Source organism: Anguilla anguilla, chromosome 14 (assembly GCF_013347855.1).
Source record: "Anguilla anguilla isolate fAngAng1 chromosome 14, fAngAng1.pri, whole genome shotgun sequence".
NCBI lineage: Eukaryota > Metazoa > Chordata > Actinopteri > Anguilliformes > Anguillidae > Anguilla > Anguilla anguilla.
The window spans coordinates 41,178,604-41,206,512 of record NC_049214.1 but is presented as its reverse complement, the minus strand read 5'-3'; the positions used below and the strand labels follow the sequence as shown (position 1 = coordinate 41,206,512).

Sequence of the window (27,909 nt, the reverse complement as noted above, 5' to 3'; positions counted from 1 at the left end):
CCACTAATCAAATCACAACTAACAGCTTAAAAGAAGGCCAAGACAGACAGTCGGGGTGCATTTTGACTTCGATGCTCCCAGAGTACATGCTACGTGTATTTTCTGTTGCTGCCATATTTTGCCAATAAAGACAGTTTCTACGAAGACCAAGATTTTCTCGTCCGGAACCTTATTTTTTCTTACATTGGCGAGCCAGCCCAACGCGAGCTGAAAAAAAAAGAGGGGACATTCCTGACATCAGCTTCCCATACGGTGAGTATCATCTTTCGTGATACAGCTTCCACTTTTAATTCAGTTTCACGTCTTCAAAGAACCTACAAGGAAAGGAGGTTTCCTGACTGAAATTGTTGGTAGTAGTCTTTGTTTGTAAGGTGCAGTAGAAGTTGCAGGGTTTAAGTCCATTCATTTCTCTAAAACAACAATTCTAAAGCAACTGAATTGCCGACGTACTGGATATAGGGAACTGTTTGGAATTAACAAGTTACTAACGCAACTTGCCTGTTTCGTGCTTACAAATCGACAAACTATTCTAAAGTAACAGAATAGGGCCCGACGGACTGTGGCTAGGATTTGTACGCGACAAGCTATACGTTCCTAAAGTAATTGGAATAGCGTTGTTGGTTCGAGGTACTGAACCATACAGTAGGTGTATAAAATATTCCTAAAGCAACTGGAATATAAAGTTTAATTTTGGTTCAACGCACGGAACCAGGTTGCGGTGATTAACGTATCGTAACGTATTTGGAATTGTTTTTTGGGTTCGAATCAGCAAGCCCGATTGCTGTTTTGGGAAATAGAGGTTTTTGCGCACAGAGGTGGTGCGAGGGTGCTTTCCTAACTCTTTATTAAGTGGGACCAACTGAGAGAATCTATGATAATGGAATCGTTTATTCTTCAGTACATTGCTAAGCACGGCAAATCAGATATGTTGGAGGGAATAGAGAACCAGGAAAAGCCGTATGAATGGGCTGCCTTCCAATTTGATAGGAACACGACCAATAAACTTAGGAAAAAAAGTAAGGTTGCAATGGTTTTGAAAGGCGTCCTTGCTTCTTACAAATTAGGCAATAAAACATTGGATGCTCTCAAAGCAGAGAATGAAAATTTGCGACAGCAAACTGGTGAGCTTCTGACCTCGTTACAAAGCCATCAACTTAACGCGAATTTGAATGCCGAAATCCAGCTAGATCTGCGCAAGGAGGTAGCTCAATTACACATAAAGAACGAGGAGCTCCACTGTGAACTCTATGCTACGCAGACAGAATTAAAAAGCGTACGAGGTACGTGCGATTACTTGTATGAGAAGAATAGTAACGCTCCGGGGAACCGGGTTCGGGAGGAAAGTGACGGCGCGGTTTGGAGTGACGCACAAAATACAGGTTTACCTCTGGTGGGGGATGGCAGTTCGTTACGTACCCTAAAATTCCCCGTAGCGCCAGTTCACGAGACCACTACTATTATACCGGGGGAAGGGGGAAACAGAGTAACCACTACAACCACTGTAAAGCCGCTGTCTCCAAGCGAGATTGAGGCTCTCGTAAAAAGTATTGGTGCATTTGTTCCCTCAAAGCGAGATCCGGTAGAGTTTCTTGCGAATTTGGAACGTATGGTCGGCCTACATAGATTGACTGATGTTGACGCATGTGTCATTTTGTCTGCTTGTTTACCCCATGCTCTTGCTAGTGCGCTTCCACTGGACATACAAAATCGGGAGGCCAACCAACAACGCAGAAAAACGGGGTTGTTGGACATTTTGGGCACTCGTGCTGTGGATTGGGAAAAGATAAGGGAAGTAGTGATGTGTCCTTCTGAACACCCGGCCGCATATGCGGCGCGCCTATGGGAAGCCTTTTCGTCTTATAGTGGCATCGCTGGTTTAACACAACAGGATCCCGCATTCAAATCCGCATTGATTGCACAAAGCGATTCGAATACTCGGAGGGCTTTGGCGCTACATATAGATTCGCATGCCGCATACGCAGATATCGTAGCAAAAATGACACAGCTATATAACATGAATCTCAGCATTAACCAATCTAGAAAGCAACCAGTGGCTGCACTGGCCGAGACCACATCACGCCCGAATCATACTCGTAAATCGGTGTCATGGAAAAATGAAGGTTATGTGCCGGAGGATGTGAGACAAGCGAGGGGTGAAAGGCCCCCCTTGTTTAACCCAAACGGGGTAATTTTATGTTATGCTTGTGGAAAGGAAGGACATATTGCCAAGGAATGCAACTCAACATTAAAAAGAACATCTCCATATTCGGAGATTAGCAAACAGCTCAGTGAAATGCAGTCGGTTTTACAAAAACTGAGCGCCGAAAACGCTGAATTGCGCGCAGCTAATAAGGGGATGGGATCGAAATGTGCTAATGCTTCAGCATAGGGGTTCCAGGCCTCCGTGAACCACATTGCACTTTTGGAACGAGATACCTATGGTAGGCCAATTGTAAATGTTGCTGTTGGAGGCCGATGCAACAGTTGGCTAGTGGATTCTGGTGCTTCCTTGTCAATTATACACTCAGATAGTCACCCTCGCAATCCCACGAATACAATTACTCTGGAAGGTTTTGATGGTACAGTGTCTATTGCTTCTCAGTCGGACAGTTTGACTTTTCGAATTGGCAGTGATTCTTTTAATGCTAAGGCTTGGTTCAGTACAACTGGTGATGCTCGCAATATTTTGGGATCAGACATAATGAAGAGGCGGGGATACATAATCGATTATGGCAATAATTGTATTTGGCGCAATACTCAGAGTGGGGATGATTTAGTCGAAATTTCTGATGTGCATGCGGTGTTTGCTATTAAGAAGGCAGAGGATTATGATTTGGATAGCTTGTTGTCACATGATGATACCCAGCTATCAGACCTGTTAGGACAACACAGAGGGGCTTTCGCTAAAAGCAAGCATGATTGTGGTCGCATTGATCCGGGTGTCATAGAGGTGAATGTGCAGGGGCGGGACCCACCCCCTCTCAGACAGTACAGCTACCCGAATGAAGCAAACCCCTATGTGCAGAGTGCAATTGACTCCCTACTTGAACAAGGTATCATTAGGCCGTGCTTATCTCCATGCCTAGCTCCTATATGGCCTGTACGTAAACCGGATAACTCATGGCGTTTATGTATTGACTATAGGGAACTCAACAAGTGCACCCCCACATGTGCGCCTGTGGTAGCTGCCACACCTGATGTTCTAGCATCCCTTCTCCCAGAAGCTAACTATTATTCTGCCCTAGATGTCTCCAATGGTTTCTGGTCCATCCCACTGCATCCTGATTGCCAATACAAATTTGCATTCAAATTTAAAAATACCCAATACACTTGGAATGTGCTTCCACAAGGTTTTGCTAACTCACCGACATTATTCCACCAGTGTTTGGCAAATGTGCTAGGTGCTTTTTCTAGACCAGAATGTCTCATTCAGTATGTTGATGACCTATTGTTGCAGACTGCAACAAGGGAGGAGCATGTCAGTTTACTTGCAGAACTGCTTCACCTCCTTGAAGAAGCAGGAATCAAATTGAATCCCAAGAAAGCGCAACTTCTCAAATCGGAAGTAACTTATTTGGGCATTAAAATTACCAAAGGGGGGCGCACTCCTGATCCACACAAGGTAGAGATTATTCAGCGACTTCCAGTTCCAGTTTCAGTCACAGCTTTAAGATCATTTTTGGGGATAGTCGGATTTTGTAGGGACTTTATTGAAGGCTTTGCTGATATTGCCAGACCGCTTAACTCCTTACTTTCGGGGAAAAAGAAAAAGTCTGATGCTTTGGATTGGGGTCCAGAACATCAAACGGCATTTGAAAAATTGAAAGATGCGCTAATTAAAGCTCCTGCATTGCGTAATCCAGACAGATCACAGCCATTTATTTTGCAGACCGCAGCCACTGAGGAAGCTCTATCAGCAGTTCTGTTGCAGGAAGTTCAGGAGAATCTGCGGCCCATTGCATATGCCTCCCGTGTGCTCTCTCCGGTTGAGAAAGCATTTGACTCATGTAACAGGCACCTTTTGGCAGTTCATTGGGGAATGTCCCATTTCGAGTACATTTACGGCTTTAATGAAGTGACACTCCATACTCCCCATACACCCCTTCAGCTTCTTTTGAATGGCAAAGTGAAAGGAGTATCTAATTCAAGATTAGCACGATGGACTTTGGATCTGGGTTCCAAAAATTTGAAAACTGTGTACAAATCTTCATGCATGTTACCCCGTACACTTCTCTATGAAGGTGACCCTCACACTTGTGACACTAAACCTGTCCAGCCTCTGGACAGTGTCTTTGAAGTGTGCGCTATAGAAGGAGCCATTGATGTATATGTGGACGGGTCCCGATATTGGCAGGATGGTCAGTATCATACTGGCTTTGCGATTCATTCGGACAATGGGGATTTCCTTTACAGATGTCCATCTCATTTCTCAGCTCAGAAAGCAGAAATTTCAGCAGTCCTACAGACCTTTTCAGTTTTTCCAGATTCAGACTTAAACATCTTTTCAGACTCTGCATTTGTTGTTAACTCTCTCACTGAGTATTTACCCATTTGGCAGAAAAGGGGCTTCACCAGCGCTGATGGCCAACCTTTAAAACAGGTCGGACCCATACAGGCTTTGTGGACAGCAGCCAAGTCCTGTACACATAAGGTTGCTCTATTAAAGGTGAAAGCCCATCAGAAGAAAGGAGTAAGCCAACATGGAGATGGTAATTTAGCTGTGGACGAGCTAGCAAAGAAAGCAGCTGTAGCAGGGAGACCATTCCATGTTCTGGAACCGGAACCAGAACTAGTTGCTGTGGTAAACGTCAGGGAACCGACAGACCTTAAGGTTGCGCAGCAACGGGATCCAGTTTTGCGGGAAGCAATCAAGCAGAAACAGAATGGGGAGGCAATTTTGGAGGGCCCATTGACTCTGTTTGATGCACAACTCCTGGTCCATGATTGCATGCTGTTGTACACTGGAAATGACATTCCAGTATGGATCCCACCCACAGAATTGCGGAATTATATTATGTATCATATCCACAATCAGGGGGGGCACTTAGGTATAGAAAAAACAAAAGACCGATTAAAAAACATGTTTTGGTGGCCAGACGTTGACAAAAATGTGAAAGATTATTGCACAAATTGTTTAACCTGTGCCCAGATTAATCCATCACCAGTGAAAAGGAAAGGGCGACTGAGGCCCACGTGTCTAGCCGAAGGACCGTGGACAAATTTGCAGATCGATTATGTAGGTCCACTCCCTGCAGCTAGAGGAGGCTACAGGTACATTCTCATCATAATAGATACATTCACTAAATGGATAGAGGCGTTCCCAATTAAGTCCGATACCGCATCCGCCACAGCCCGGGTATTATGGGAACAAGTCTACTGTAGATGGGGTCTGCCACTTAGCCTGGAAAGTGACAGAGGCATGCATTTCACAGGAAAAATTCATACAGACTTGGCAAAACTACTTGGGATAAAGCACCAACTACACATAGCTCACCATCCACAGTCTTCAGGCGGGGTTGAACGAACAAACAGAACACTCAAAACCGCATTGAGAAAAATGGTATTGGAAAATGGCACCAATTGGGCTCAAAATCTCCCTAGTATTTTGATGTCTGTGCGAGGGGTTGTTCACAAAAGCACAGGATACAGCCCCCATGAATTGATGACAGGGAGGGGAATGCGAATGCCAGAACATCTGCTACTAGAGGTGCCGAGACCCATGATAGAGGGATGGGCGACTGAAACCTTTCTGAAAAACCTCTGTTCTTCTTTACCTGCTATGTACCAGCAAGCGGCTCAACAGATTGGCTCGATTCAGAAATACAACAAAATGTATTATGACCAACATGTCAGTGAGCAAAAATTTGAGCCGGGAGATGAGGTAATGGTAAAGAATTACCATCATGCTGGGCCATGGTCAGCTAACTGGAAGGGCCCATACACAGTCATTGACAAATGTGGAGAAACTGTATATAAAGTCCAGTACAAGGCAACAGCACGACGAACCACAAACAAATGGTTTCATGTGGATCAGTTAAAATTCTACAAAAGAACAGAGAATAACTGATCGCACGTCATGTTTGTGTCTGTCTAAATGTTGGGGGGGTGGGCACTGATTTTTGTGTACACTTTTATTTTTTTTCAGATCAAGCAGGAAGATAGGAAAAGAACGAAGATGCGAGGGAGTGTCCTAATGTTGATATTGCCGATGACAGTGGCGATGCTCCAGGAATGCCCAGAACAGCAACCCGCTCCCCAGTCAGGCATAGTGACAAGACCATATCCTGGAATCCTGATCAACAACGTCCAGTGGGTCCATGTACCAGTCCTGGTGAACCTGACAGCGTGGTCTCCAGATATTGATGAGCTGTGCAAAGGAGAGAGTGTGGCTGACATCTACAAGGACCTATTGACAACGGCGTTTCTGAAGTACCATGGTGCGGTGGCAACCAGGTCATCAATGGAAAAACAGGCAGAGGGGCCCCAAACTCCACATTCAACGGGAACCCCAGTAGGGCGGAAATTATTGGGGTTCATGGACAGTGCACTTAGCGCAACTGGAGCTGGGTTGGGAGTGTCTAACTGGATGGACAGTCAACTTTTAAGGAAGAATGAGGGAAAATTGAAGGAATTAATTGGTTCACAAGTTCTCCAAACAGATGCGTACTTGCAGGAAGGACTGATGGAGGAGAAGACGACGGTAAACAACATCCATACCATTGCAACTGCACTATCAATTATCACTCAGAAGACCAGGAAAGCTTTTAACCGCATGCAAAAAGAACTATACTGTGCACAATTTTCATCCATTAGGCAACAAGAGATTTCACATATTCTACAAGAAGTGTTAGCAGGGAGAATGCCATCAACGCTTTTTACAGAGGAAGTAATCATGAAATGGTTTGGCCTGAAAAATTGTTTCAAAACAAAGGTGGACAACTTAAAGACCTTCCTGAACAATGTGGGAAGATGCAAATTGCCCATCCCTTACAGCTACCTTCTACAAATGAGCAAAGTTTCTTCGCATCCTCTTCCTGCAGGATTTTACAGCCCTCTCGACTATGGCCCCTTGATGGAAGGAATTCATTTACCTTTCTCTCCCCAAGGGGGGAAACCTTCCAAATCCACTGAAAGGATCCCACCAATGCAGATCCTGAAATGGTGGAACGAAACTGTTTTTAACAACATACATGATAAATCATGGGCCTGTTCTGCGGGGAATAGTCTTAATCAGTTTGGGTGTCACATGAGACAGATGTATGCAATGACCTTGACAGTTTCCATACCCATTTTTCAGCCAGAACAAGTGTTTAAGAAAATCGTTCAGGTAGATAACATAGGAGTGTTGCAGGACAATGTTCTTAAAGAAAGGAAAGACCTACCCAGGCTTATCGCGCAACTGAAATCAGGGGAATGGAGAGCTTTGAATACTGGTTGTTGTGATAAAACTACGTTTGGTTTCTTTTGTGAATGCGATGCTCTAGGAAAACAGCCACTTTGTGGATTAGCCCAGACAGACCAGACAATCTGCGAGATACATCTGACTCATATCCCAAATAATCTAACCAGAGTAGTTATGATCGGACAAAAGGCATGCATTACCACTACACACAGACACTTCTCCATCAATGTCAATGACAGTTTGCAATCCTGTCCAATCAATTCCACATCATTTTGTATTACACCCCGCACATCTTGGTCCATAGGAAACTACCTCTTCCCATATGTTAATACATCACAGCAAACAATTTATGCCAAACCAGAGGAAGAACTAGGATTTGTTGAAGACATCCCTGAATTTGATTTTGCACTCCCTCAGCTGGACAATTTACTTATGTCCTTGATGCAGAGAAAGGATAGCCATATCATTAAAGTGCAACAGGAGTTACAGGCAAAGGATGAGGCATTAATCTATCAAATGCACGATGGTGATTTAGACATTGCATACTCAGGATTTGGTTGGGAAATTTCATTCAAAATAGCTGTCAGTATCTGTTTCCTGCTCATCCTATGTCAGAGCATAATAATGTATTGTATGTGTGCTATAATATAGGCAATCTCTTGTCAGATATTTATGTACAAAGACACCATCATCATTTCAATTACAAAAAAAAAAAAAAAAAAAAAAAAAAGTATTATTATTTTTATTATTTTTGTTATTGATATTGATATCATAAAAAATAAAAAAAAATAAAAAAAAACACACCTTATTGATTTAACTTTTATTTTATGACACTGATTAAATGAACTAACCAGTTAACATAGAGTAGCATGTCACTAACCCACAACACAAATTAACCTTTGTTAGGTGGTAGTACTGCAGACCCCTACAGTATGTTAACCATCGCAGAATAATCATTTCCCTGGACAGCTCGCATTATCGCCCAGGAGCTCACATAACACAAAAAGAACAGTCACAAATCCCAAAAACGCCACACGAAAGCTAGGTAGCAAACTAGCTTGCTGAGTTACCTTGGGGATGAATTCTGTGCCCTGACAGGCTACAGTAGCTTCACTATTCTAGCTCGCAGTGAAACTAAAACTAAGATTAGCTGGCTAAACAGACTGAATGACTAAAAAGAGACCTACTGCGCTCTGATTGGGTCAGGCAAGGAATGGACGCTCCCATATGCATTGCACAATGCACTTTGCTGTTGTATGAAATGTTATCATGTGTATGTATTGTTATTGTGTGTCCCTTGTGTTAAGCCAGAGAGAGCCAGAGCACAAGTATTTCATTGTATTTTTAATACACATGACAACAAAGTTGAACTTGAACTTGGTCTTGCATTTGTTAGGCTACTCTGATTTGACATGTCTGCAGTCTGCTTTCGTCACCAGTCATAATCATAGAGCACTAAATATGCATGCTGATGGTTGTACCACCTGCTACGGCAGTATCAACTACCATCTAACATTATCCAATATGTTCCTGTGAAAATCACAGCCAAAATGATCTAACGTTAGCCAGCAGTCAAAAGAGATGTGGTGACATGTGGTGACTGGGGCAAAAATTTGTAGAAAATAGGAAGATAATCTCAAAAAAGAACAAAGCGAGGTAAAAAAAAAATATGGTGAGAAATGGAAGTTTGATGATAATGGCAAATGTCACGAATGGCTGGTATTTAAGGCTGAAGAGACCTACAGGATAGCATAAGCCAGCAAGAGCCATTGCTTTATAATAGGTAAAAATACCAGCAGAGTACCTGGCCGGAATATGTTCAGAGAACCACAATGGTAGAATAGAACTATTTTCTTTTATTTGGATGATACTGCAACCAATTCAAACAATAATTATGTTTAACAATAAAAAATTCTAAAATAGAAATACATTAACATGATATATAACTTATATGATAAAAAAACAATAAATAACTATTCCGGTACTAATTTTTTGTCATAAACTGAACAATTCATTTACAAGCTACTGAAGCAACTGGCAATCTGCTTCAAAAGTGAAAGTGACACGAAAGTCTCACTGTACCAAACACAGTTTGAGAATAACAGCCGGCTTTGTATTGTCTGTAAAACAATGTTTATATATTCCAATAGCTATAATAGTGAATAGCAGTAGAATATGCAGTATAAGTAGCTTGTAATGTTCATATTTTATTACACAAGCAGTAAAGACACGTAACCTAGAATAGAGATATTCACGTTGGATTCACCTCGTCATCAATAGGGTTCATTGCATGGAAACATCACATGGAAATAAAAATCCTCATCTCCAGAAAATGCACTTTCACTTTCACCTCCTGAACCATCATCTTTCTCAATAAAATGAAATATAGCTTTTACTGCTTTTGCTAATGGTGACGTTTTTTTTTGAAGGCACATTTCTGAAGCATTACAAGCATTTGTGCTCAGGACCCATTCTGGGGCTGACGCAGCCTGCCAGGCTACAGTGTGGCTTGTGAGTGCCCCAGCCGATGTGGAGGACTGCGGGAAAATTTGGCTGGGTGAGGCCAAATTGAATAATGGAGCTGGCGCTCCACCTAGTGGTGAAACCAGGGGAGGTCTTGTGTGTTGTAAAGAGAATCTTTTCACACGGTTTTTTTATTTTCTGGACTTTCAGGGCAGAAGCCTTTATTAGAAGTGGCCTGGTGTTGTTCTGCACACTGAATGTGGGTAACAGTGCCTGTGTGCTAGAACAGTGTCTCCCTCTCTGGGTGTTGAGAGGTCTGACTGAGGCTGGGGGACAGGGCCATGTGCCCTGACCACAGAAAACATGGGGGCTGGGGGGAGAAGGGCCGTCTCCCTGAACCTCTTCTTGGTGAGGGGAGATGAACATGTGTCCACGAGGCTGACCACCCCAGAACATGGACTTAGCCCCCCAGCAGGGAAGGCAGGCAGGCCGCTTCCGTTTGGGGTCAGCAGGGGTGGGTGATTGTTTCTTCGCTGTGGCCGGTCATGTTACCCCAAGGCCTGGGAGGGGGGTTACCCTGCTGCCGGAGGTTGTGGGGGCCACGAGGGAGGCAGAGTTTGAAGGCCTCATCCTCTGTTTTTATCATCGCACCACTGCTGCATGACAGTCAGCACATACAATGCGCCTCTTCTCACTGTTGGGCAGACCAGAGAGATTAAGCCACAGGACCCGCTCACCAGCTACAGCCAGGGCCATGGAGTGACCGCAGGCCTGGACACACAACAGTGACAATCTCCTGCCACAGTATGGGGGAAGGGCTCCCCTTCTCAAGCTGTTTCCCCATCTCTTCTATAAGCTCAGCTTGGTAAACCAAGAGTAGAGAGGAGGCATTGAGAGCTTGGATTGCAAGGGCTGAGGACCTGTAGGAATCCTGGCGAATGGAGGCTGTGAAGCGGCCCATCTGATTTGGTCAAGTGGGCTTTGGTGGCACCAAAAGCCCTCCCTGCATGGGGTTCAGGTGTTGAGCTATGGAGGGTTCAACAGTTACGGGTTCCCCCATGGCGTGGGTGGCCATGTCTTTGACTTCTAGGCCAGAAAAGCCGTGCTTGAAGTCAAGGGGGTCCTTCCAATGGTGCCTCATTAGCACAAGCAGGAAGGACTGGGAAAAGCTGTTTCCGAGGGCCCGGGTGAGGGCCTAGGAATTTTTTCATTGTAAACATCCCGCTCCTCATCGGAAGGGTTCTGGAGAGCTGGCCATTCAAGGTGGAGATGGGTGGCGGCCCGCTCGCTCACCTCCAGAAGCACAGCGTCGGGTTGGATGCTAGCCTCCCCATAGCAGGTGCTAACTGGGCGGAAGGAATGGCGCTCTCCTCACCTGAGTCATTACACGCAACGTCCGTGTCATCGTGCTCCGACTCAGGTGCCTCTTCCTCCAGTATAAGGGTACCGGAGAGGGAGAGGGGAAGGCCAAATATGTCTGGGTTGGACTGATCAACCCAGCTCAGGGTCGAAAAGGAAGACACAGAGAGGATGGGTATCTTTGGCGGTGATGAGTGCACCGCACATGGCCGGGCAGGCTAGCGAGCATAGCTCTTTGGATAATTTGAGAGAGATGGGCTTAGAAAGAGCCATGTAGCGGGGAGCTAGCAGGCAGGGTAAGCGAATAAAGGCAGCGTGGCCGGCTGGCTTTAAGCACTAGCAGGCTAGTGTGGTTGGCTAGCTGTCCTGTTCCACATGAGTGAGTGCGGGGGGGGGGGGGGGGGGGGGGGGTGTATCGAAGGTGTGGGTGGCCCAATACAGAAGGAGGCTAGTGAGTAAGGGAGGCAAGCTAGCAAACTTATCAACACTGACTGCACTCTCAAACCTTTCATGTCCGGTGGAGGCCGATCTGAGGATATTTCCTCCTGCGGACAGTTAAGTGATAAGGTTCCAGTTGTGAGATACAAGATCGAGGCTGTGAGCTGAGTTTTGTATGGTTGCGAGAAGCAAATGTCAACTGAGGAGTAGTAGCACTGTAGCGCTCTATATGCTCTTCCGGGAGGGTGGTGCCTCCTGTAGCATTGGACACACTATTGTCTGTCAGAGCCAGAGTGCAATTGGATGCTTCTGAGGAGTCATGACCAGATGTCATTCCCCATAGGTGGATCTCGCACACGAGATGATAAAGGAGAACAGTGTAAACATTCTGAAAGTAGGCGTGGTTTTCAAACGCAGCCCTGGCTTTAATGTTGGTAATACAGAGAGTTATTTGATGGAGATTAAAGGGAATGCTTTTTGATGCAATTTGTGTCTCCCGGTTTGAACAGGTTAAAGAAAAAAAGACAAAGTTTTGTAATTACTATCGTTTGTTCATTTAATCACATTTAAAATCTTTCAAATTTTGTTTTTAAAAATATTGTACAAAACATTCTCGTGCAGTTCACTGAATGTTTATATTTTCTTCTTTTTTAACCCCTTCGCGCAAGCGCCCTATTGGCCGGCACGCCAGCGTGCCTAGATTACTTAACTCAGACATTCAGTGCTACTGCAACCAAAGTACGCGTTGAAAACAGAAACGCGTTGTTTTAGTTTCTTAAGTAGACAATACATTACAACTATGCTGAATACGGAGTTTCGCAGCACCACCACTGTCGCTCTGGTCGTTCATTTAACACGCCACCCTTCCTGCACTCTCATTTGCAACTACACCCCCCAACCATGACATAATGGACAATATTGTCTATCTTGGCATTCATAAAAATATTCTTTCACCACTAAAAAATCGTATTCCGTCATAGCAAGATAAACCCGACAATAGCCATAAGATATGCCAATACAGCAGTGAAAACACTGATCACTGAATAACGAAATAAACAAGAAAAAGGTTTAAAAAATGATACCATGTCATTCTACAGTCAATGTCTGGGACTAAATATTGAATAAATATACAACCTTACCGTTGGTTTTACGCGTAGAGATGTCCCTTTTGAGACTGAGTGGTCATACATTGTCTTGGACAATCCCTTTGTGAAATATACATGCATTTGTGATGCCTGGGTATCTTCCAAAATAGCTGTGCGTAATACCACACGTGTTGTTTACGGCGTTGTTGCCCTTTATGGTACAGTCTGGCTTGATTAACAATTCATTTATTTAGTAGGTGAGAGTATAAGCCTTCTAACAATGTTTAACATTGCTGTTGTTTCTGACTCTCTGTTCCATTTTCCTCTAATTTTGCTTTTGGAATAGCGTTTTATAGGTCAGTGTATTCATCGCATTCAATTACGCATTCACTCTGTGGTAGCAGTAAAACAAAGACGCTGCTAACGAAACGTTGTCAACTATTTTTCAGAATTTCTTGGAAAATATTATTATTATTGAGGATTTCTGAGCATAGCTAAGCCATATGTTTGCTGATAGACCTAACTGACATCATTTTCTGGTGTAAGACAGGAGCGGATAGAACTCTATCATTGATTTCCTGTCTCTGTCTCAATCTACTGAAAACAGATGAGATTTCATCATTGCTATGTAAGTATTACTGCTCAAAATACTTCGGTTATATATGTTATTTTTGAAATTGAGTGTCTTCAAATAGGTTAGTGGTGTTACATAATGTGGATATTTCACACTTTAATGTAAGCGTTAGTTAGTAGTGTAATAGTTTTTGTGAAGCATGCAACAGTGATGACGTGAGAGTTGGAGCATTGCCAAAACGTGGTGGACGGTTGAAAATTGTTTTCCTGTCGTCCCATCCACATACAAGAAAACATACAAGAGTACAGAGTATAGAAATACATACAAGAGTTAATTATTACACATTTAGGTACTGTACCGCATTGTGTGACAATCTCTTTGCATTATTTTTTAACCTGATAGCAATGTTCCATCTTAAATGATGTAACAGTGAGTTTCCAGAGACAAAACAGTTGATTTGCAGTGAAATACGTGAATATGTTGTGATTTACAGTAATGCATAATTTAGACATTTTAGATAGATTTGGAGACGATGGGTACACTGCTTAGTTTTAGCTTCATAACTCTATAGTAGTTCTACATATCCACCCTTAAATTTTATGAACTTGTGGTCAAGAAGTTTTTGATCCAGCACATGTATAGTTTAACCTGCTGTATATATGCAATCTCTCAGTATTTCATTGCAAACTAAAAAAGTGCAAATTCATTTTTGATTTTTTTGTCCAGACAATTGCATTTGTGGCACTTTATTTCTTCCACAATTATGAATATCAACTAATCTGCATTAGTACTGTAAATTGTACAAATGTCCTGCTTCATTTAAGCCATTTTTCAAGTCTCTGTGGTGTTCACATCTGGAGTTATAAGGCTTTAACTAGGGTACCCCCTAAATGGGCAAGGACTGGCAAGATTTGGCATGTGCGCTAAGGGGTTAAATTCTGCCCAGACTTTTCAAAGACAAGATACTTGATTAATGGCCATGACTTTTCCAGGATTAAATACTTTAGAGCATTGTGAAGGACCGGGAGAACCAGTTATCAAAGCTGGATTCTGATCAAAAGTGCTGAATGGAGGGCACCTTCCACAGCTGCCATTTTCCCTGACCCCAGTTATAATTTTCGATCCAGGTCACACTGACAAATCAGCGACAGACAGGACAGACGTCTGCACATCAGATGGCTCATTATTTCACTGCATTATTCATTTGCTGTCATAAAGGCAGACTTGCATATCTACATTTTATGTACATGCAGGTGACAAATTAAAGGAAAAACCTGAATAAATTAGTGGAGAAACATAACAAATGCAGATGCTTCCGTACAAGTGTACTGCATGATACAATTGAGCTATTAACATCCTATTATGCTCTGTGGCATGTGTAAAAATTATGAGCAGGTCCAGTTGACCTCAATTTTAGATGAAGATGGCAAGAGGAAAAGATCTAAGTGAATTTGAAAGAGGGTTCAATATTGGGGCACAGATAGCAGGAGCTTCAGTCACAAAGACTGCTCAACTGGCCAGTGTTTCAACAGAAACAGTGATTAAAGTGACATCTGCATTTAGATCTAAGGGAAAGACATCCGTAAATAGGGTCAGAAATTGTGGGTGAAAGCACACATTCGATGACCAAGGTTGAGAGGCACCAATTCTTCCTCTGGTGACTGAGAATGTCAATGCAGGACATGATCAGACTGTCAGCAAGAACAATCAGTTCAACAAGTACACAGTGAAACATTATAGGAGGGTTGCAGTGCATGAACCCCTCATTACAAAGACTCTGGCTTCTGAAAGATTTTGGCTTCTCTGCACTGGTTGTCTCTTGCTTTTAGAATTGTAGGGGACATGCCGCTACTTCTCATAGTGGGGCACCAAACTGTAGAAGATATACATCAATATCCTCACAGGTGGCGCCAGCATATAATAATCAATCTCATAATAATTAAATATACAAACTATAAATTGAATTAATTATAATCACACATTATAGTCAGTCTTAACCAAATCATAACATCTTGTTCAGCTAATACCAAACTAATATAAATGATTCAGCTAAGAGGTGAAGGTATTCATTAAATTCTTTGGATTAGAAGTGACTGACTCAATTCAACACAAGGGTAGTATAAATACAGACAACCGTGTAAATATAACAAAGTTTATTAAACCCAAAGTACCGAAAAGGCAAAGCACAATTCTCTACAATGTTGTATAACAAATTATGTGTGTGCATGTGTGTAGGTGTTGTGTGTGCGTATGCACATGTGAGTGAGGATGTTCTCCTATGTGGGGGGTTGTGTACCGCGGACACGTGTTCACGTAAAACAAAGAAACAAGATGGAGTATGAATGGAGGGGTTTTTGAATCTAGACAAAACTAGTGAGAAACAATGGTGTATGAAGCGTACCAAATAGATACAGGGTAACTGAATAGCTACCTATGTGTGTTTGAAAGAGATCAGCATGTCATGTTGACCGGTTAGTAATTAAAATAGATCACATGCAAGATATTTCTGTGTGACATATATTAAAACTAATGCAGCATGGTGGATGGCTTAGAGCCAACCGAACATACAGAGCGTTCACATTTATAATTAAAACATGATAACAGTCACAGTTACGTACATTAATTAATAAACGTGGCTACATTTGGTCCATCGCTAATTAAACTAAGCCCAGAGTTACAGCCTTACTTGAGTGTCCTTTGCTTTAAGTCGGTTGTTAAAAATGTTTCCTGGTTTCCAGTGCAAAGTCTGTGAGAGCTGTCGTGAAGCAGGGGAAGTCATTCGCCCTTTTTCTGGATCCAAAACACGCAGCCGGATCCTCCACTAGCAGGTTGCTTGCTTTGTGGGACTTTCTCTGCAGGATGTGTTGGTCGTGCATGGCTCTCCCGGTTCTTCGACCACCGCTAATCATAGGAGCGCTTCGGAGCGCCTCGTTCCTCCCATGGCCGGTAGCCGAGGATATCCGCGCCTAACTCCGTTGCAGGCCTTGCGGACTCTTCCTGGCATGTGGACTCACACGAGAGGGAGACGGGAGAAAGGTGGCGAGTCCAGGGAGAGCAAAATGGAACAGAGAGAGCGAAACAACAGCAAACTTCGTTTTATTGAAGGCTGCGCGTTTCAAATTTACAGTAGGCTGATACTGTAACAGGAGCGCTGCGGAAGGGGGCGTGGTTAAGTGAATCACTCTGAAGTAGAAATGTGGGCTTTGTAGTTCTGTGTCTTTGTAGGCCATGGTACCTACAGAATCAGTTTTAAAGTTTTATTAATTATTTATAATGCTTACATGGTTTAGTGCCAAATTATATCAGTGAACTTTTAACTGCTAATTGTCCCCAGAGGCCTCTCAGATCTGCCAGCCTTGGGCTTTTGGCTGATCCACAGTCCAGATTAAAATACAGAGGTGATCCAACCTTGGCTGTAATGGCCCTAGGCTCTGGAACAGCCTTCCATACAATATTAGGTCTGCTGATACAGTCTCTGCTTTTAAAACTAGCCTAAAACCTTTTTTTACAAAACCGCCTTCTGTAATAACTGATAGCTATTTGCTGTGGCTTCTCCTTTTTAATTGTTGTGTCTTAACATAACATAGCGTAAGACGAGAATGCAAACTAACCCTTTAAGAAATGCTTTTGGATTACGGTAATACTTATCTGAACTTACATAACATACAGAACAGGCCATTCAGCCCAACACTGCTCGTCTATTCCTACCACTAAACTATACTTAATGCTTAGTTTACCTAAAAGCTAGATAGTATCTAACACTGTATCAAGCCGGGCCTTTGAATACCCCCAGTGTTTCTGCCTCCACTACATGTCCAGGCAAGCTATTCCACACATTGACCACACTCTGTGTGAAAAAATATTTCCTGATGTCTGTGTGAAATTTACCCCTTGCCAGTTTCCATTTATGCTCCCTCGTTGCCTGTATTTCGCTTTGAGGCTTTTAAATTTATTAAAGGGATTAACAATCAAATCTCCCCTAAGTCTCCTTTTACTAAGCTTGAAAAGTTCAAGCATCTCAAGCCTTTCCTCATAACACTTATCTTTTATACCCGGAATAAATCTGGTTGCCCGTCTTTGGACCTTTTCCAGCGCCTCTATATCTTTCTTGTAGTACGGTCCCCAAAACTGCACACAATACTCTAAGTGTGGTCTGACAAGGGTATTGTATCGGGTGAGTATGATCTCCTTAGATTTATACTCAATACTCCTGGCTATGCATCCCAGCATCCTGTTGGCTTTGTTTTTTTTTTACTGCTACAGCACATTGAACAGACCCTGATAGGCTTTGATCAACTATTACTCCCAAGTCTTTTTCTACATGTGTCCATTCTAATTTTGTACCACCCATAAAGTAATCCTGCCCTATGTTTTTATTCCCCACATATAGAACTTCACATTTAGTTATATTGAATTTCATTTGCCAGGTTTCTGCCCACTTCTGGATTCTGTTTAAATCTTCTTGGATTACTTTAGTAGATTCCAAACTGTTGACCTCCTAGTTTTGTATCATCTGCAAATTTAACGAGTGTACTTTCAATGTCCGTGTCAAGGTCATTTATGTAAATGAGGAAGAGCAGCACCGATCCCTGTGGAACTCCACTTCCCACAATACCCTGCTTAGATAAGATCCCTCCTACTACCCTTTGTGTTCTATCCCGTAACCAGTTCCGAACCCACTCCGAAATGCCTCCTGTAATTCCTACTGTCCTCATTTTGATAATGAGTTTGTCATGTGGTACCTTATCAAATGACGTTACTGCTTTATCATTTCCTATTATTCTTCTATATTCTATATTGCTATTTTATTTGCTGTTCATTCTTCTGTTCTATGCTGCTTTTATTGTACCCCATGTGTTGTATTTGAATACCTTATTTTTATCTGCTTTGGAAAGAACTTGAATGCTTGAAAGGTGCTATATAAATAAAATGAATTATTATTGTAATGACAAATGCACATTTGAGAGTTCAGTGGTACAAAACCATAGGCACTGGTCTACAGAGATGGGGATAAGTGATGTGGTCATCATTCACCATATTCTCGAAAAGTTCATGTGTGCATATACCAAGAGAATGGTACAGGCCTGAAAGCTTGAACCCTACAGTGAGCGGGTCCGAGGGCTCTGTTGTGTAGTGGGGGGCATTTTCCTGGCTTTGTTTGGGTCCACTTGCCCCTTAAAGGGAAGAGTCACTGCAAATCAATACAAAGTTATTCTGAGCAATCACCTTTATCCTATGATGAAACATTTCTATCCTGATGGAAATGGTCTCTTCCAGGATGACAATGCCCCCAATTCACAGGGCACGAAGGGTCACCGAATGGTTTGGTGAGGATGAAAATGATATGAATCATATGTTATGGCCTTTGCAATCACCAGATCTCAGCCCAACTGAACACCTATTTGAGATTTTGGACTGACGTGTTAGACAGTGCTCTCCACCACCAGCATCAAAACACCAAATGAGGAAATACCTTTGGGAAGAATATTAGAGTTCCATAGACTTGTAGAATCTATGCCAAGGTGCACTGAAGCTGTTTTGGTGGCTTGTGGCGGTCCAACACCTTCTAAGACACTTTATGTTGATTTTTCCTTTGTCACCCATCTGTATTTATTTATACAGTGGTGCCTCACTTAGAATCGGACCTGCAACAAACTGATCACAATTCATTGGTGTACTTGCCCCTAATTTTTTTGCCCACAAATTGTTTTGGTTAGCTTGTGACAAAGCCGGCAGTGAAATACACTGCCTTATTTATCGAGTCACCAAGTTACATACACAGTTTTTTCTCCAGGAGTTTGATTCAATAATCTTTTTGGTTACTTCTATACCTGCATTTCCTTTTGGTAAAATCATTTTTTTGATAAAGTAAAAGTGGACGAGCACACAAATGTAGAGGCAACATAAAACAGCAAAGTCCATTAATCACTGCTTACACTGAACTGCAGGCACAAAGTCTTTCCACCAATTTCTGCTCCCAGACAAAATCGGCAGCCTTGCGTTTTTTTTTTGTTGTCAAACAGACGGGACTGACAGAGTGTTCGCCAGACTACATGCAATCCAGTTTCAACAACCCACCTGCTTCCATGCTGCCATTCAAGTGAGCAATAAGGAGATAGGTCCTGCCTCCCTGCAGACAGCACGTTGCCACTATGCATGTGTCAGATACAGCTGAATGGGGAGATGGGCATGGTCACAGGCAGGTTCGGGCCGGACGGGATGAGAACAGAAGAGAGCTCTGTACTCAGCTGGAGCTTGGCTCATCTCCAGATGGCAAGGCTGGTATCATGTTGGCTGCTGATTAACCACAGAATGCAGTGGACTACCCACTGGAAATAATTCTGGAGAGTAAGTGAGTCTTTACATAAATGTAAGGCTCTCCCCAACTGACCAATCATTCAGAAGTGCACCACGGGTCACCCACTCCTGCAAGGACATACAATCACCTCTGGTAAGGCACACACTCACCTCCACACACTCACCTCTGCTGGGACACACACTCACTTACACACACTCACCTCTGTTGGGACAAACACTCTCCTCCACACACTCACCTCTGGTAGGGCACACACTCACATCTGGTAGGACACACAGTCACCTCTGCATGGACACACACTCACCTCTGGCAGGACAAACACTCACCTCTGCTGGGACACACACACATCTGGTAGGCCACACACTCACCTCTGATAGGACACACAATCACCTCTGCTGGGACACACACTCACCTCTGCATGGACACACACACATTTCCACACACTCACCTTTGGTAGGACACACACTCACATCTGCTGTGACACACACTCACCTCTGGTAGGACACACACTCACCTCTGCTAGGACACACACTCACCTCTGGTAGGACACACACTCACCTCTGCTAGGACACACACTCACCTCCACACAGTCACCTCTGCTGGGACATACACTCACCTCTGGTAGGACCAGAGACTGTAAAAAATATGGACAAAGCTACTGTGACGTCACCTATTGCCTCTCCGTGGGTCTGTAAAACACGTTTTGAAGCTCAATGGCGGGCGCGGCCATGTTCTCGATTTGGAGCCAAAACCATAGAGTTAAGCGGTCTTGTGATTTTTACAATGTGATTGACAGTCCGGTGCGGAAAAGCCCATCAACCTGAACGAACTTGAGGCTAGCTGACTGTCTGCCGTTATGTTTTAAAATATATGATCAAATGTTTACGGAGTTTAATTTCCATCCGTGACTGTACTGTGTCATGTAATCACGTTATATGTATGACATTAATAATACAATTATGTTCAGTTATCTTCAATTTATGTTTCTCGGCAAAACGAATATGTTTAGCTAGCATATCAGCTTGCCAGTGAGCTAGGTAAGCTATCCGTGGTTAGCTCACGCATTAGCAATATAAACTACAGGGGAAGAACATCGACTGCACTGATGGTCAGTCAATCAGAGATGTGTAGACTACTGCCGGTGATTTGACTAGGCTCATTTTCATATAACTGTCTGGTAGACCTGCTGTTAACCAAGCAAGTTATCGTCGTAGGTTTTCGCCACAGTAGTTAATGAGCCATTAACTGCTACTACTCCATCGCCGTTTGTGGTGTTTACTTGCTGGGTGACGCTAGCTGACCGATCGTTCGCAAGTCACTTTTTACCGAATAGAAATTAACACTGTCAGCGGTGATTAACAAATCTACCAAGTATTTTAATAACTGATCTACAGGCGTGTAAATATGACAACGCACTTTGAAGAGCAAGTTTTCCACCTGTTGCATGAAGACAAAAATAATGTACATTGAATTTCTAATTATTATTATTTTCTTGCTAGCTTCTAGCTTTGTCACATTCGTGCAGCATAGCCCAGGTAGACATTTACGGAATGTACACGACTGACAAGCCGTCAAACACGTTTGACAGATGGAATATTTTCCGGTTAGGGTTAGCTAGCTAGTCAAATGGCTTGGTAGCCGAAGTTGCAAACTGTTTTAGCATAGGCTACTGGACTACCACATATAGCAAATAAGCGTTAGCTGATTACGCTTTCTGCCAACTAATTATTTGGTTAAGTGGGCTAAAGGAAATGGTAAAAATGACTCGGCTACCGCAAAACTTCAGAGGAGGATTATTTTATGGTCGTCTAGTGCAGCTGTAAATAGCACACACTATAATGAAACCACTACAAAATGGGATGCCTGTATTTTCTGATTTCGCACAGGTGGACCGTGGTCGGAGCCGCAATGTCAAGGCCAAGAGACGCCACCTCCCACCCCAGTGACCACAGATTGTAGCCCCTACTGTAGCTTAGTCCTCCGCAGTAATCCGGAAGTGACGCAAGCTGTACCTCATTGGTCCAGAACAAATATTGGCACTGTGCCCAAATGACGCAATAAATCATGAAATCGACCCATGGACAGTCATAAGACGAATAAAATACACCTATTATGACTATTTGTTCTTGTGAGAAAAAATGATTGACTTAGTATTTTGATCGCATTTGTACCGTAGACTTACATGGAAACCGGATATGAAAACACCTATACTGGAGCCATCCGTAGTGGCGCTAGTGAGCAACCAGGAACTACAACACCAGGAAATGAGCTTCAAAAACGAAGTCTGGTTTTGGCCGCTTGGGTAGGACACACACTCACCTCTGCTAGGACACACACTCACCTCCACACAGTCACCTCTGCTAGGACACACACTCACCTCTGCTGGGACATACACTCACCTCTGCTGGGACACACGCTCACCTCTGCTAGGACACACACTCCCAGTGATTAATAGCGTTGTTGGAGGACGACACTGTGTGTGAAGTGAAAGCAGGGGGGCGAGTCCGTGCTCATGATTGATGGATGCCTGGTGCCCATCTTAAGGCTAAAACTGTCTGGCCGATTAAAGGTCATTTCAGGGAGTGAGAAGCCAGAGTAAATTATGTGTTTAGATAGGATGAATGGCCAGTAGGGAGAGTTGGGTAAAGCAATGTGATCCAGTCCATGTACGTAATATTGTAACTTCCCAGCTCTGCATTGCTGTGGTCTGTAGGTCTGATTGTGTGATTTCCAAACATTATTATATCATTCCACATAAAATGATTATTTAACCTCTTAGATACAATCACACACACAATCACCTCTGCTGGGACACACACTCACCTCTGCATGGACACACACACACTTCCACACACTCACCTTTGGTAGGACACACACTCACCTCCACACACTCACCTCTGCTGGGACACACACTCACCTCTGCTAGGACACACACTCACCTCTGCTGGGACACACACTCACCTCAGCATGGACACGCACTCACTTCCACACACTCACCTCTGGTAGGACACACAGAGATCTGCTGTGACATACACACTCACCTGATAGGACACACACTCACCTTTGGTAGGACACATACTCACCTCTGCTGGGACACACACTCACCCCTGCTGGGACGCACACTCACCTCTGGTAGGACACACACTCACCTTTTCCGGGACACACACTCAGCCCTGCTGGGACACACACTCACCTCTGCTGGGACACACACTCACCTCTGGTAGGACACACACTCACCTCTGCTGGGACACACACTCACCTCTGGTAGGACACACACTCACCTCTGCTGGGATACACACTCACCTCTGGTAGGACAAACACTCACCTCTGCTAGGACACACACTCACCTCTGCTGGGACACACACTCACCTCCACACACTCACCTCCGCTGGGACACACACTCACCTCCACACACTCACCTCTGCTAGGACACACACTCACCTCTGCTGGGACACACACTCACCTCTGGTAGGACAAACACTCACCTCTGCTAGGACACACACTCACCTCTGCTGGGACACACACTCACCTCCACACACTCACCTCTGCTGGGACACACACTCACCTCTGCTAGGACACACACTCACCTCTGCTAGGACACACGCTCACCTCCACACGCTCACCTCTGCTGGGACACACACTCACCTCTGCTAGGACACACGCTCACCTCTGCTAGGACACACACTCACCTCCACACGCTCACCTCTGCTGGGACACACACTCACCTCTGCTAGGACACACGCTCACCTCTGCTAGGACACACACTCACCTCCACACGCTCAACTCTGCTGGGACACACACTCACCTCCACACGCTCAACTCTGCTGGGACACACACTCACCTCCACACACTCACCTCTGCTAGGACACACACTCCCAGTGATTAATAGCGTTGTTGGAGGACGACACTGTGTGTGAAGTGAAAGCAGGGGGGCGAGTTCGTGCTGATGATTGATGGATGCCTGGTGCCCATCTTAAGGCTAAAACTTTCTGGCCGATTAAAGGTCATTTCAGGGAGTGAGGAGCCAGAGTAAATGATGTGTTTAGATAGGATGAATGGCCAGTAGGGAGAGTTGGGTAAAGCAATGTGATCCAGTCCATGTACGTAATATTGTAACTTCCCAGCTCCGCATTGCTGTGGTCTGTAGGTCTGATTGTGTGATTTCCAAACATTATTATATCATTCCACATAAACTGATTATTTAATGGAACAACACTCCCCATCTGGCTTTCCATTGGATGCAGCTTTATTTGTAATATACACAACCTGATTGGTATGTACTGCTGTTTAAAAAACAATTGTTGAATGCTCTGCTGCCAAAAAATGCTGTATGGTGGTCTCTTGAGTTTGCGTGTGTGTGAGAGAGAGAATGTGTGTGTGTGTGTGTGTGTAAGAGAGAGAGAGAGAGAGAGAGAATGTGGTGTGTGTGTGTGTCTGTGAGAGAGAGAGAGAGAGACAGAGCATGTGTGTGTGTTTGTGTGTGTGCACGCACGTGGCACGTGCAGGTGCAAGTATGTGTAAGTGTGTGCGCGTATGCACGGGCATGTGTGTGTACATGTGTGTGTGCAGGCACATGTGTGTGCGAGTATGTGTGTGTGTGTGTGTAGGGGGGGAGTGTACTGGCAGAATAGGGGTTGAGCACAAACCTAAGTCGGGAGCGGACTCAAATAGCTGGCTTTGTAAAACACCATTCATTAGATACCCAAATTCTCCTTGCTTTTGGCTATTTTAGCAAAAGTAACCTTTTGACGGTGCGGTCAGGTATTACATCCTTAAAAAATGCCAATTTTCTCCATGAACAAACTAGAAACCCAAATACTGAAAGATATGTGTGGACATGTTATAATGGCCAGAGGAACTGCAAAAATACACATGAACTTGGCAGTGAAGAAGTGGACCCTTTACTTATGTTTTGGGTGGTTACGGAAATGGTAACCTAAGGAAAGCAGAATGCAAATGGAAAAGTAAGCCAATGGTCATAGGTTGGTGGGAAAAACAATGTTAGAACTGTTATGGAGACATACACCCTTTATCCACATTCTGAGTAAACATCAGGGCATAAATGCTCTATGCGGTTGTTTAGGGCCACAATCGGTAGGGGGGGCCACACGACCACGAGGGGGGCCACACAATCCAATGTTTATCTAAGGTAAATAACGTTATTTGCATATTTACGTCATTCACCGGAACTATCGCGGAACTAGCGGTATAAATGAAAATGGAACTGCAACAGAACAGTTCATAACAATGTCATAAAGGAAGGGGGCGACATAGCTCAGGAGGTAAGAGCGGTTGTCTGGCAGTTGGAAGGTTGCCGGTTCGATCCCCGCCCTGGGCGTGTTGAAGTGTCCCTGAGCAAGACATCTAACCCCTCTGCTCTGATGAATGCGAGGCATCAATTGTAAAGCGCTTTGATGAAAGTGCTATATAAATTCAGTCCATTTACCATTTGCCCCCCACTTGACAGAATCTAACAGCACCCCCGCTCGACAGACTTGTTTAGGGCCACCAAAATCCTAGGGCCGGCCTGGTAAATGTGATTCTGATCAGCTGTGAATGATAGCTGTTGACAGTGCCGATCAAGAGTCTGAGGGCAATAAAAATAATAGGCTACATTAGGAAAAAACAAACAATATTAATTTACCAAAAATTTGTTTCTCAATCTCATGACTTATTTACTATTTTTTAATTGGATTCAATACATCTTTAAAAAAAAAAAAAAATTTCAGAAAAATATGGCAGCAGTTGTTACTGATGTGATAGCCTTTGAAACACAGTAGTGACATGCAAGACACCCTCTCAATTTTCTGTGACACACTGATGCTTAAATACACACCAAAATCATGAGTACTAGTTTGGAGTCACATAATGAGGTTCTGGGACCCACATTTTCTAGATTAGTCACACTAATACATTAACATACATGACAATGTAGCCTATAATGGTATAGTTGGGATGGATTTGCCTAACATTCAGTACCAATTAATCTGTCCCACACACATTTCAGCACTATATGTTAGAGCAGTCATTTCCTATATATACATGCATATATTGTTTCCCTTTAATCCTCCTCAGTAATTTCAGAGACTAAGATGGCAACATAATTATTATTATAGCTATAAAAGAGGATTCAAAACCCCCACTTTAACACCAAAGTTCTTTTTTAATGTTGCCAACAGCAGAATCACTGCAAGATTCTTTCTCAGGAGAGACAGACAAGAGATAGAGGAATTCTGCAGAGTACGAAAGGGAATTGCTTATTGGAAATGCACCATTTGTTTTGGAGTGACTGCAAATTCAGTATTGTACACGGTCATGTATCCAAACGCGTGGGGCAGTTACCCACGCAAATCAGAAGGAACAGAACAAAAAAATAATAAAACATAATAAACAAATACCAAAACAACAAAATCGATCCATGATGCGTATTTGCTTAATTTACAAAAAACACAATATATTTACCTTTTTGCCAGGGGATATAGACTTATCCTTTCGTGACAGAAGAATGGGGAATCCAGGATTCAAACCTTTTCCTTATTCAGATTCCAGCCGCTGATTTTGACGCATGTACAGACGTAGAAAAGAATGAACATTGACACAGGAGGACAGAGGGTAACGGAATTCACTCTCCTCTAGCCAGAAAGCGTGGAACCAAAACACAATTTAAAAAAAAAAAGTATTCACTCTGTCTAAGAAGCAAGCTAGGACGGATCCGATTCGTCCCGCATAGTAAATAATTTAAGAGGGGCTGTTTGGTTGCAAAGTAGGCTACCGATACAGCGAAAGCAGAAGAACGGAAGAAAATACTTTTTCGGTCTTTCGGTATAAAACGGGAAGAGAGGAGGATGGCGTAATAAATACAGTTAGCTAAATAACTAGAGAGTTTCCAGTCTGCGATGTAGTAGAATTTCCGCTTGCGCTGGTTATGTCCACATTCACTCAGAAAACTTCTGAATTCGCGTCACTCCCTCACCTCCACCAGCCGTGGTAGCAATTACACGAGATGTCGAAGAAAGGAAGCCTGCTTCCCAGGAAAGCAGCAAACGGGTAATTTATTGCAACCTGCCTCACAGACTTCGAAGGAGAACGGTCGCTCACAAGGGACCAGGAATTGTTATTCTCTGAAGCTCACAAACTCCAGTGGTTACTCCAGGTATTGGAATTGAGTAAGCCTCTGGTGCCAAAAAGCTAATTTCCCCAATTGAAGTCCAATAGTCCATTCAAAACTACAAATTTACCCTGGCCAAATTAAACTATTGAACTATTTTGGACAATACTTTTAAACCGTAAAACTTCTTCACATCCAACTAATCACTCTCCAGTTACCCACAGTCGAAGATATGAGATTTATTTCATTTAAATTTGGTCCGTTTGATTTTACGTCACAGTCCATGCACCTACTTACACGGACACACCCGTAGACGAACGAGTTATAAGGCTGTGATTGACTCATCGATGGAGGAAAGGGTTGAACTAAGATTTACAGATGTCTGAAAATACGTTGAGTATTAAATCTTGACCTAGGATTACATGAATCTACCGTTATTTTTGTTTTGATTATACTGTAATTTTGACAATTACTATTAATATTACTAATAATAACGTTCCCTACCATAACGTTCTTGTTTCCATTGCTCATGGTGATGATCGTGATTAAATGAATTGTAAATAAGTAATATAAGCTGGTATATGTGGCTCTTAAAATAAGCTATTATTCTGATTACACCATAATATCAGTATGACTTTATAGTTTTAAAAAAATCTACAAATAGGTCTTCTGTTATTAAAAATGTTAATGTTAAATTAGTTGTAGTATTTCTTTCTTTGCATCATGATGGTGCTGGTGATGACAAAGAGTAATCAAATATGAAAAATAAATAGGCCAACATAAAAATGGGAATAGCTTAATACACTACTTACTTTAAAATTATTTTTGAGACGATGCTATGGTGCTGATTAAGATGAAGTGAGAATGAAGATGATAAACATCAAAAGTGTACAAAAGTGATAACTGCATGAATATAAAATGATACAGAAAACTAATTTATCAACAGATTTTGTCTTTTTTTTGCATATATATTGTCAGACATGTAATTCACCATTTGGGCATTCCCAGTCATAGGAGGCATCAAAGTGCATGGCCAGCATAGCCTGAAGATATGATGGAGCAGGAACTGGGGGGTTACTATCTGAGGTGTGTGTGTGTGTGTGTGTGTCAGAAGGTGGTGTCACAGCTATTATCAGCTAATGTTGACATATTTTATAGCAACTA

General features: G+C 43.1%; 2 protein-coding genes across 2 annotated transcripts in view; one reads left to right on the top strand and one right to left on the bottom strand.

The window, feature by feature from the left end:
* Positions 1-26,729, bottom strand: part of fgfr1b (fibroblast growth factor receptor 1b) — an 84,356-nt gene extending 57,627 nt beyond the window's left edge. Inside the window, exon 1 of the mRNA XM_035390527.1 lies at positions 26,100-26,729. The gene's annotated coding sequence lies outside the window, so the exon portion shown is untranslated. The remainder of the gene's footprint in view (positions 1-26,099) is intronic.
* Positions 234-7,860, top strand: LOC118213075. Its single transcript, XM_035391724.1, has 3 exons — positions 234-252; positions 6,146-7,433; positions 7,820-7,860. The coding sequence occupies exons 2-3, from the start codon at positions 6,176-6,178 to the stop codon at positions 7,858-7,860; spliced, it is 1,299 nt and encodes a 432-aa protein (XP_035247615.1). The 5' UTR covers positions 234-252; positions 6,146-6,175.
* Positions 26,730-27,909: the final 1,180 nt, after the last annotated feature.